The 12,261-nt window shown below is 37.2% G+C and overlaps 1 protein-coding gene across 1 annotated transcript in view; it reads left to right on the forward strand.

Annotated features, from left to right (window-relative positions):
- The window catches only part of MIPEP (mitochondrial intermediate peptidase), a 77,141-nt gene that overhangs the window by 15,213 nt on the left and 49,667 nt on the right, over positions 1-12,261 (forward strand). The window contains exons 8-10 of the mRNA XM_082044690.1: positions 440-488; positions 1,139-1,199; positions 1,863-1,915. Of these exons, the coding sequence (XP_081900816.1) occupies positions 440-488; positions 1,139-1,199; positions 1,863-1,915 (163 nt within the window). The remainder of the gene's footprint in view (positions 1-439; positions 489-1,138; positions 1,200-1,862; positions 1,916-12,261) is intronic.

A 12,261-nucleotide genomic window follows, 5' to 3' on the forward strand; every position in this document is an offset into this window, starting at 1 on the left:
TAAGGCATGTGTGGAAGGACATGCTGAGAAAAGAAAATGCACTGTATTAGGTATGAGGTCATAAGCTGCTAGTTTCTTTTGCTAAGTGTACACAAATTTCTTCTGGTGAAGTATCTTATTGCAGTTACATTTTGCTGTATGCAGTACTCATGCTTTCTATAAATGGCAATATGCACTGAGTAGGAACTAGTGTTTTTGTTCAGAATCAATGCTCACTCTTTAGATTAGGAAGTTGCCATTATCTCAGAATGTAACAAAATAAATGGAATACTGAATTCTCTTGAAATGATGGCACAGTGTTCAAAGGAGTAGCTTTTTGTTCTAAAACAACTTTGTTGTTCTAAATGAACTTGTTTTGTTTGGAATATTTCGATGTAAACTTAACATCTTTTAGGGGAAGGAATCACTTTCTTAATTTTTTTCCCCATTTTCCTTCTAGAGACAGTAACACAGTTTCTGGAGCAGCTTTCCGATCAGTTGTCTAAAAGGTATGTCTTGTTCACTAACTTATGTTTCTAACCATACTCTTTATTTCAAATATAGAGAGACTTGTGCATTAATAAGTCAGTCAGTGCTGCTTAACATATGCTCTGATGAAACAAAAAGCAAGACTTTCTCAGAGTTTTGAGGGCAGCTGTCGGCTTAGAATACATTTTTTGTCTATGATCAGAGAACACCCAGAACTGAATGTAACAAGTGATGTGCCAAGAAATGCGGGCAACAGCAAACAAGAAGATGAACTTTAAGTGTTGAAGAACACCTCTCCAGGTCTTCTTGCTGTATGCACAAATCCATATATTTTACACCTATAAGCAAATCCCCGTTTGTCCTTCTTGCCTCCCTTAGTTCCACACAGTACAAAACAGATTCATCGCTCTGTATAAATGCAGTGTGTTGTAAGGAAGAAAATGCTTTGGAGGTGTACAACCAGAGTAAGAGGGACTTGATTTGGAGGTACCTGAATGACAGAAGCAGAATGGAGAAGTTCTTTTACCATATGGGATATGAGCCTGCCCTTTTATAGAGTACTATCAATCTCTGATGATGGATATTGTCTTAGGACAGATTATTATTTTGTATTGTATTCCATTGCTCAAAAATCTTTCTTTAACATTTTTGTCATAAAAATATTTTTCAGAACTCAAAAAGATTTTGAAATGATGACAAAGATGAAAATGAAGCTCAACCCCCAGAATTCAGTAAGTTAAATTTTCATTTGTTAGTTTATGTTTTATTTCTTTTTAAAATAATAGTATAAGCTGACCTTGTTCTACATGAAAAATTAACTCTGTTTTAGTGTACAACATGTAGTGTAATTAGAAACTTTCTGTCTTCTGGTTTCAAATGCTTTTTGATTGCTTAGCTGCTATTTGTATTAAAACCAGTTATTGAGTGTGAGGTAGCTGTTGGTTTATACAGAATGAACTGAGATAACCAAAACATAAAATGCTGAAAGTGAATATTACTTTGTTTTGAATTAATTAATAGATTAATTTGAAAATAAATGCAGCACTTTGAGTTAGATACATGTCCAGTTTGTATACTGTGTTGTATGTATCCTAATTCTGTACATAACTAGGTTTATATTTTTATTTGAATTGAGTGTATTTCTTGAAATCTGGTATGTAGTCCTATTATATATTTGAATAAGAAGTACCATCTTGAAGCAAATGTTAAAAAGGTTTCAGGTTACAATACATGATGCTATTTCTGATTATATTCTTAGCACTGAATGTTTCCCATTGTGTTTTGAAAGTTCTGCAACTTGTCAAAGCTGCAAAAATATTCAAAGGAAACAAAACTTTTACTTTGGGTTCGCTTGTTGTCCATGATTGTAATTATAAGCTGGAATTCTCTTTCAGAAGCTGATGCCGTGGGATCACCCTTACTACAGTGGCGTCCTTCGTGCTGAGAGGTAAGCTCCTTATGTTTGTGATTGTAATGTAAATGAGTGTCTTTATTTCATTCCTTGCAATAAGGACAAAGAAAGTTCTCAATGTAAACAGGATTTTTTTTTTTGAAGATGTACTTCAATATGAAAAAATGAAGAGTGTCTGGTGGGGCAGTTGTTCGTAAGATTTCTTAGTTACTGCTGGAATGCCTGCAGAAGTTTTTGGCTCTTCTGTTGTTTTACGGGGGAGTATTGGCCCTCTTTGAAGATATAAGAGGATGAAATGGTTTCAGAACAGCTAGAAAATCCTTACTATTGTTTACTTTTAGCTCTTAGCTGAGCTTCAGTAATGTTTAAAAATAAAGTTTGATCACTGAATACAATCCAACTTCTCTTCATGCTTTAACTGTACTGTACTTCTCACTGAATATGCACCTATCGTCCCCTTCTACAGACTTGAAATAGCTGTTTATCACTGTTTATCAATAGAATTCATTCTCATAGCTCCTGCGAAGACTGGGAAATAAATCCTCTACACAGACTTAGATAGTGCACAAGACCTTTGCATATAATGAGGTAGCAGCTCTGAAAGACAGGAGCCCTGCATGTTGCCTTTCTTGCATCAGCAGTGGTGGCCTTTTAGATTTGTGTCAGAGAAGATGGTTTAAAGTTGTGCTTCCCTTCTAAGTGGAGGAGGAAAAATCTTCCTTCACCATATATTTGTAGGTTTTTGTTTTTTAAACAGAATTAGACTGGATGTGTCTGATTAAAGTAGTAGTTTACTCTGGATAAGAAAGCTATGGTAGTATAGATGTGGCCTGGCTGTTCTGCTTTCTTGTACTTTATTACTGATGCAGTAGTTTTATGAGCAACAGCTCATAAAATTGGCCTTGTTTCAAGGTACTGCATGCTCATGTGGGAACTGAGCCGTGTATATGCAGCAGCATTTGTGTCCAGGTGCTCAGAATTTGCCATGCAGGGGAGGCAGAGGGATGTCCAGCTGCTGGGGCTGCTCCTGGTACCTGATGCCAGAGCACACAGCACTCCACGGTATACACGTGGATTGCTTGTTTGTGGTGTGGCCTGGGAGCAGCTGCTGCTTTTGTTTCAACCTGTACAGGTAGCAGACATGCTTCTCTCAAAGTGGGAATGAAGTAATGGTTATACTGGAGGAGAGTCAAGGTCCATCTGGCTCCAAATTCCATCTTAGCAGTGGTCAATAGCAGTCTGTGGAAGAGCACTGTCCTACTGGTTCAAGATACTATCTTGTAGCTTATGGATCTCCTTTACCTTGTCTGTGGAGTGTCTTCGAAACAGGAAGAATTACATTCTGATATGAAGTGCTTAACATTACTGTGAAATGTTGATAAAATTTATTGTCTATGTATCCTCTTTGCTTTCTACATTTCCTACAGTGTCTGCTTTCCCTGGTAGTGTATCTTTGCTATTTTTTATTTATTCAGGCACCAAGTCTGGCAGATGGATCAGTGGGAAGAATCTCCTGAGCCTGTGTAGGGCCTCCCTGATTATAGCACAGGACTGGGGCCCAGCCTTTTTCTCCCTCTGGGTTTGGCAGGAGTATTTTTTTCTGGCAGGTATACATGCATCTACAAGACAGGGAAGGAAAATTAGTTTTCATCTCAATCGTCTGCAGCAGTATTTCGCTAAAAACCAAGGGCTTACATCTTTCACAGTCCTGTTTTCTGTATAGTGGTCTGTCTTTGGGAAAAGTTTTTAGTCTGGCAGTGTCTTAACAATGCTCTACATTCATTCTGCCCATATTGTAGGTATTTAACAGGGCAGTGAATACTGGGTAATCAGCTCTGAAAAGGGAAACTCCCTTCTCTACTGCAGAGTATCAGTGGCTGTGCTTTATGACTGAAACGAAGCAGGAATCACAGTATTCATACAGCAACCAGAGGACAGAAATACACCTTGTCATGTCTGTGCCTTAAGTGTCGTCTGTTATCTATGTAAATGTGAATCCACTGCCCTTTATCTTGTAATTGTATTTACCTCTCTTTGCCCACATCCTTTCTCAAATGCCCCTTGGATGCTATAGTATGTTCATTGGAATGCTCCTGTAAGTGGAAGATGAGAATCATATCTGTCACAAAGCTTTATAGTGGCAGGAGTTTGACTTCTGTCTATTTGTTGTTACTGTCCTTCTAACTGAGCCAATTATCTTATATTAAATTGTGTCTCTAGAGGAAAAGTGATGTTTTTTTCCTTTTTTTTTCCTGGAAAATAATTTTTACTTTTTTTTTTTTTTTTAACTTTTATGATGTTACATTTTATTTATTTATAAAATAAATTAATTATCTAATTTATTTTTTACATATTGTATCCTTTTTTATTTTGTGTTTTTGCATCATGGGAAGACAAAATATGTTTTCAAACAAGAAATGTTGTGCATTTCTCCTATTCTTACTATTCTTTGTTTAATAGATTATTTATTTTGTTCTTCAAGGGATTCTCTTTTTGGGAAGAAATTTACTTTTAGCTTTATGTCTTCTGCAGAAATGCCATAGTCATATTTGTAGTGGTGCTGTGTGCAGCACGTGGCTTACACTTTTTTCTGTTGTGTTTTGGGGCTCAGAACCAGTTTGTATGGTGGATGTCTATATTGTTAGGAGATTTTTTTTTTTTTCTGCTTACTAAAATGTTTTTGTTGAAAGGGAAGCAGATGTATGCTTTTGAGTATTGCTTTTGCACTAGTATTGTCACCATGGCTCCAGCTGCTGTACAGAACCATAGTTTCCAAGGTACTGTCAGGCGCATAAGATGCAGATTGTCTTTACAAACCTACATACACAGCAAGGGACTACAGGGGTTTAGTTCTTGATGAAGTAACTTAGCAATGTTCTAGTATGGGACAGTGTCTATGTCTGTTGAAAAAGGTTTCCTGTTTCCTGTTTTGGTCTGTGTGAGCGTGTTTTCAAACAGAAATGTTGTGAGCAAATGTTAGACAATGTGATCCTGCTGTCATCTTTTACCTCCTCTTTAGTTCTCTGGATTTTAAACAGCTGCATCAGTTTATCTCAAATGACACTGAAATTCATGACATATTTTAATGTGTCTATTTTATATCTATATGCTGTATATGTCAAATGTATTTATATATTTTTTATTCTAAATATGTATTTATTCAGTATTAGAACAGGACTAAGGAAACAAATCCTTTGTTAGATTCCTCATAATTAGTTCTAAGAGCTGGATATTTACTTCTGAAGAATGTAGGATATTCACATGCGTTTGGACTTGAATTTTATTGACATTTGCTGTCATACCAGGTTGCCTTTGTTTTCACTCAGCTTCTACAGTTGTTACTGACCATCTCTGCTGTTCTGCAAGTTGAACAGCAGGAGGAGCTCCAGACTTAATTCACAGGGTATGTTTTTCTCTATGAACCGCAGTAATTTTGTTTCTGTCAGCTTTCACCAAGTTTTTCCTTGGAAACTTGATCCTACTTCAAAAGCATAAGTCTCCCATTGATGGTAACAGGATAGTTTACTTCTTTTTTCTTTTTTTTTTTTTTTTTTTTGTTAAATTATCTTAAGTAGCCTCTCTGGCTTTAAACCCACACTTATGACAGTGTAATGTTTTTGTAGCTAAGTTTGAGTGGTAGAGAAAACAGACGTCAGTGTAAATGCACATTTAAGAGAAACTGGAGACAAAAGTCTGAAATTCATGGTAGTAGTGTCTTAAAAGAAGATAGAGTAATTAGGAGAACCGCAAGAATTTTGGCAGGCTAGGGTCATAAAACAGTCAATGCTAGAACATGCTTCAGCCTTTAACAAGTAAGAAAGTGTCTCATATGTATATTATAAAAATAATACTGCTGAGTTTTTAGTGTAGGCAAGTAACATAGTATTAATTAAATCCTATTATGTCTCAGTAAGTGCAGCTGCAGTTATGCAGCTTGCAAAGATGTAGCCTTGCTGAAAAAATCTGGAAGAGACCTTTTGAGGTCAGCTATTTACTGTGAAGGTGGATTGACTGTGCTTAGGCCACTTCTGACAGAGACACAGAGCTTTATTGACAATGGTCAGTGGTGAGCTCAGTGTGTTTGGTGTTGACTCCTGTTTCCCAAACTTTTGGTGCTTACCAGGCTGGGCTGTTTTCACTGGTTATGATCTACTGTTGGGATTTTTGCCAAAATGTCAAAGACTTTATTCAGCTTGCAGCTGGGATGTTCTCACAGGGTACTGCGCTCTGTGCTGGTCTGTCTTCTTGGGACTGCAGAAATAAATAAGACTGGCCATGGAGATGAACAAATCAATGCCAAAATAAACCAATTTCCTGCTGTGTAGGAAAAAGAAGCCACCACAGCAGCTTTAGGTGTTTTGGATCTTGGGGTGACCATCTGATCAGAAATTAGGAATAACTCATCTCCCTTCTTGCTGGGACTATACATGGGCTGCCAGCTTCAGGGAGAGGGGGCAGCACTTTTGTCCGAGGGCTAGGGACAATACTGAGGGACCTAAACATGACTCTGGATGTTTCTAAAGTTGCTAAAAGCTGCAACTAATGTGGAGATTTGCAAGTTACTTGTAAACAAACTTGTTTATGGCTGCTTTTTGTTAAATTATTTTTAGTTTTACGAAAGAGTGCTCTGTGTTGGAAACAGCACATGGAAAAATAACTCAGACCCTTTGTGGAATATGTGAGAAAACTGTCACTCTGTTTGAATTGAAAGCTGAAGTGAAACAATAGTGCAAAGTTTAAAAAGAACCAGAAAATCATTCAACCAAAGTGCTCATAGAGAAGAACTTTCTATAACTGTTTATAAAGAAGGGAAGGTATGCTTTCTATTAAATCAGCTAATGGATGTGCAAAAAGTCCATTTAACTTACCAGTCACTAAGCTAGTGGACTAAGCTTTTTGGAGGAAAACCTGAAAGTTATTGAAAAGTCTTAATGTGAAGCAGAATTCAGGTTTCATGAATTATTTCTTTGTCCAAAACATTGTGGAAGACAAAGAAATTGTTAATGATTTGAAAACAAAGTCAAATCTAAAAGTTGCATACAGTGTCAATACCAAACCGATATTCTGAATTACCCCCTGACCTCCTCCATGAAGTACAATTAACAGGAAAAAAAAAGGAATGTGAGATACAGGTGCTAGTTTACAGTTGATGAGAGTACAAAGGCTTTCTATTATTATTATTATTATTTTTAAGAAATCCAGAGTCTTCTATAAATCATGGTTAAGAGTCTCCCTTCAGGTAAAGAATTAAATTTCATAGTCTGGCATGTAATGAAAATTGGAAGGGATTTTCCTTGTCTTGATCTCTTTAAGTTAACCTGAGGGGTTCATCTCACTTTTATCTTCCAGTAACAAGATTTTTTCAAGTTTCTTTGAAAGTTTTAAGAGAATCTGTTTTAGATAGTTAATTTAGTGTTCTATATTTTCATGGATGCCAACAGCATAATAATTCTACTACCAAAAAAAAAAAAAAGTCAGGATATATCAAAGACTGCATATAATAACCACTGATAAGAATTCTTGCCAAGCAGCTAATTTGTGATTGTTAAGAGTCTGAATGCTCATGTTCTGAAGAACAATGATCCTTACTCAAATATCCCTAATGTCCAAGTTTATAAAAAGCGTTCTTAATAGAACAGATAAAAGTCATGCTACACAAAACTGTCTTAGTTTCCTTCCAAATATACAGCTTAAATGAAAGTGATTTTTGAAGTCTGGATTTTATTTAGACTCAGTGAAGTCATACAAGCTTAGAAATAATTATTTGTAATGACATACTACATCTTTGTTCTTCACAAGGACACAGCCTTTTTGTTGGAAGCTTGCTGTTCTTGAAGAATAACCAAACCTCATTGTGTCAGTTAGCTTCTTTTTAAAATTGATTTTTAAATTGGTTTAGCTACATTACTTCTTTTAAAAATAGTATACTGTAAAAGTAAGGTGTCTGGATTTTTAAACATCGTTTATCCTTTAATATAAAGCAGGAATTTACATCAAAGAAACTGCTGTTTTCTTTGATATTTCTACTTTCTTTAGGAGGGTACTAAGATTTCTCTTTGTAAAGTTTCTGAGCTCACATTTTGACACAAAGTACGTAAGAAAGTTTTCATTCTTTCCTGAGCTTTGTTACAAATACAGATGCTTTGGTGTTTAAAATCAGATGTTCAGTGTGAATTAAGTTATTCAAATATGTTTTAAGGTAGAATAAAAGCAGAAGGATCTTCTTTTGTTCATTGTTGTACTTCTCAGTCTAATAAACTAATAAACATCCAAAACTGTGAAAGACTGAGAAGTACAACAATGAACAAAAGAAGATCCTTCTGCTTTCATTATGACAATAAAAGGGACTACTTTTAATTCTTGATTTTTTTTTTTTTTTTTTAATTCTAATTCAAAGTATCTAAGAAGGGTTAGAAGAAAATTTACATGCTCAGGTTCAAGGGTAGTTGGGAAAACTTTGTAGCTCTACAAGTATCAAAAATCAATGCATACCTGTTTTTCTGACCCCAGATACCCTAGAAGAAGGATTCTGTGGTAAGAAATCCTTTTGACTGGAATATGTAGTTGTCTGCAAAGTTCTGTTGTGACTCATCAGACCACCTGTTCTTCCATCTCCTTTTCAAAAGCATCTTCCCATAGCAAAGGCTCTGCAGTTCATCCTCTTGGGATTCAGGCTTATGACATGCAGTCTGGTCAGGGAAGCCAAAGTTCCAGAGAGGAGCAAGAGCTCATAGCTGATTCAAGACTTCTGCTGCTAAGCTCTCATTGGTACCTTGCTAATCCTGAGAGTGGCATTATATTTGGGTATGCCTTTCTCTGGTGACACAGCCATCCGAGGTGCCTATCTGAAGTGCTCTCAATCACCTTGTCAGGGCCCAGAACTCACATTTTCAGTGAAAGGGTATCCAGACAGGATGTTTGATTCTTGGCCTGGCTGGTTTAGCTGACCTGTATCCTTTTTCTTCCTTAGGAAGTACTGTGAGCATGTTTCCATGTATTTGTCAGCTTTGGAGACAGCGGTACAATGCTCTCCAGGTGACATTAGTGCGCCCTGTGCATCATCCTCCCCACTGCATTCTGCCTGTCCGCGCTGCTGGTGCAGCAAGCAAGCTGTAAACTACAGCACACAAGAAAACCTGTCTTCGGGCACTTCTCTGCAGTTGTTGCTGAATGGAGCTCCAGTTGTTTTCCAACACAGATATTAGCTGTCTGTCTCCAGAACATTAACTGCTAGTAGCAGTAACCCTTATCAGAAATTTTACTGGTAGCAGAATGCCTGTTCGCATAGTTCAGTATGGGTCATAATAACTTCCTTTCTGATTTCTTTTCCCAAAAATACTTGAATGCATTTTCTGTTGGAGATAACAGTTGTAGTTTGGCTGATTAAATGTAGAGGCAGCTTGCCAAAGAGTGACCAGAAAGAGTGTGTTCATGTTAAAGCAGCTGCTGCTTGCAGTTTTATTTGAGTTTTTCACTATTTGTTTTAAATGGAAGGAACAAAGCCAGGCAACTATCCAAGTCCACAGTTGATAACAGCTTGAAAATCGTGCATAAAGTGATTCTTAGAATGGCTGCTACTTTAACATGTAGTATAATAAAATAATTATATGCACAGTAGAGTCATCAACAGTTCTTAGCCTGTAGATTATGCAGATTGCTTTGTTCTGACCAGTGAGCAGTTCAGGGGCAGGCTAAGATGGAGTACTTTGGAAACTGTTCCTTTTTATGTTGAGTCAGTCACTATCAGTTAATTAAGTAACTAAAGTTTTTGTCCTTTCATTCTGTCAATAGAGAAGTAATGTGTGGTGGAATGCCTTCTTTTGGTAGGGTTTTGTTGGGAGGCTTTTGTGTACATTTTCAAATACACTTGGTTTCAGGTTTGAAAAAAATGATCAAAGAAACACCGTACACCTGGGGTAGAAGATGGTGAACTTTGAGTTTCCCTTTTAGCTTCAGGAGAAATTCATTTAGCAGTCTTGGATCAGCCCTCAGAAAGGCTCTGCATCCTACACAGACAAGGTCTGTCTTTGTTACAGGGCAGTTTAAAGTGCTAAAGCAGTCTCCATCTTGGAGTTTTATGTGGTTTTTTAGATAATCCGGCCTGGGTCAGAGAGTGTTCTAAAGGTACAACCGAGGCCCTTGAACAGCATTAGGAATTTCATTCCAAGGGCTGAGGGAAGTTTCACTTGCTGTCGCGCTCACAGTCCCCATCGCTGCCAAGCAGTTGTGCTGCGGTGTTGTAGATTAACGCAAATCTGAGCACTGAAATACTGTGCCTGGGAAATGTGTTCTTGCCGTTTCACTAAGGTGATGAAACTCTGAGTAACTGAGGTTGGGTAATCATTTGCTAGCAAACAGATGCTTTTTCCCTGTCATCTGGAAGTGATGAAGTTGCTAATGGCTGCTACCGTTTGAGTGCCTGGAATCAAGCAAGGATCTTCAATAAGAGAGCATGTATTTTGTCTGTAAACCGTTCCAAATACTTCTCCACCCACTCTCTCCAGCCGACTCCAGTTTTACACATCTAGGAGAGATTGTAAAATTTCCTCTTTTGGTCATTGAGTGTTCTTTTTTGGGGAAAGATTCAAGTATTTTAAATTAATTTATTCCCTTTTCTCCATTGTCCTCTGATCTTATCTAGTGTCCTCTAATCTTGCCTTACACCTTTAATTCTGCAGTGAGTAGCATTAAATCTTGAAGGTGAGGGCTCAGAAAAGAGTCAGTCATATGCTTGCTCCTGCCACTGAGAGGCAAGATCATGTACTATTAATAATAATAATTCCAGGAACTGCATTTTTGGTTATAGGACATCAGCTTCAGATAACTGAGGTTTTGGCCAATTTCTGTTCCTAAATAAGCCCAAAGAGAAAAGTTTTCCTGGAATCGGTACAAATTTGGGATTAGACTTTCTTCAATTGTAATTGCTCTTGATATGTGAAAAGGCAGTTCATGTATGAGGTAGGATCACATTCAAAACTTTTGAATTTAATCTGTGTTCTGGTGTCTGGAATGTTTACAACATAGTGGGTATACACTGATATTAGAGAAAGATTTTTTTGAAGATGTGCTATCTACTTCCTGAGGAGTAGCTTGTTTTCAGTACCCAATATTCATTTTGAAGTGTGCTATTAATTATTATAATCTGTGAAAATTGCTTTATATTACCATATTTTAACCAGTTTCTTCACAATTCCTATGACATTGCAATGGCTAGTAAACAAAACCTATAGATACCAGATAACTTGCAGTATAATAATCACCACTGGCTGCTCGCAGGATTGTCCACAAGCAATTTAAGTATCAGTCTTGAGTCATGAGACACTAGTGCTATTGGAGGATTTTTTGATATCTCTGTCTTTGATCTTTATTTGTACAGTGGTGTAGCAGTCAAGGCGGAAATGAAGAAATAAGCGAGATCGAAACTATAAAGATTTTTTTTGGCATTTTGTATAAAAAATGTTGTTCTTGTAAACTTTTTTGCAGTTTTCCATTGACAAGAGGAATATTAACACACATCTTCCATTAAATGTGGGAGAGGTTTGATCCTAACAACGTTCTACCAACAGTGACTGACATGAACTTTCTGTAGTTATTATTAAAGTGGCTGTTTAATCAGGACCTAATTGTATTCAAAATGTCAGATTGTGACATCTTCAAACATGAGCCAGAGTAGGGGACTAGTTCTCCAGGGGAGTCTGCCTTAAGCCAGTATAGTCTGTTATTGCTATTTTCATGTGTGGGTGGATAAGTTTTGTGCTTTTCCAAAAGACAAAACTATTACAGACTATTTTCTCCCACTTTGGATAGTGACAGTTTATTACAAAATACTTATCAGAAAGCTTTCTCCCCATTGTCTTCATCACGGACTAAGTTCATGGGGACAATGCACATGTTCATACAGTGCTGAGAATGAGGAAGAAATAGGCGCTGCTTCCTGTAATATGTTGATGTCAGCTCTTCTGTACATGAAGAAATATCACTGCTTTCTCCTGCTAGTATGTATCTGCATTCTTGACAAAAACAAAATGAAACATAAAGTAGTTTCAGAGTTTTTCTGCTCTGCCCTCCAGCAAACTCGTTAATCCAGTATTTCAACTGTGGTAATACTTTGCAGTTACTGTGAAATGTTGTCCTACTCTAATAAAGCTGTAATCTATTTCATACTGTAGCTGTGTGGTCTTAGTCCTTGGCTCCAGATGACCTCTTTACAGAATCACAGAATAGTTGAGGTTGAAAGAGACCTCTCAAGGTCATCTGCTCAAGCAGTGCCACTTAGTGCTGTTTGTCCAGGACCCTGTCCAGACAGCTTTTGAATATCTCCAAGGAGGGAGACTCCACAGCCTCTCTGAGCAACTGATGCCAGTGCTTGGTCACCCTCGTAG

This window comes from Streptopelia decaocto (genome assembly GCF_964273445.1).
Source record: "Streptopelia decaocto genome assembly, chromosome: 1".
NCBI classification, from domain to species: Eukaryota; Metazoa; Chordata; class Aves; order Columbiformes; family Columbidae; genus Streptopelia; species Streptopelia decaocto.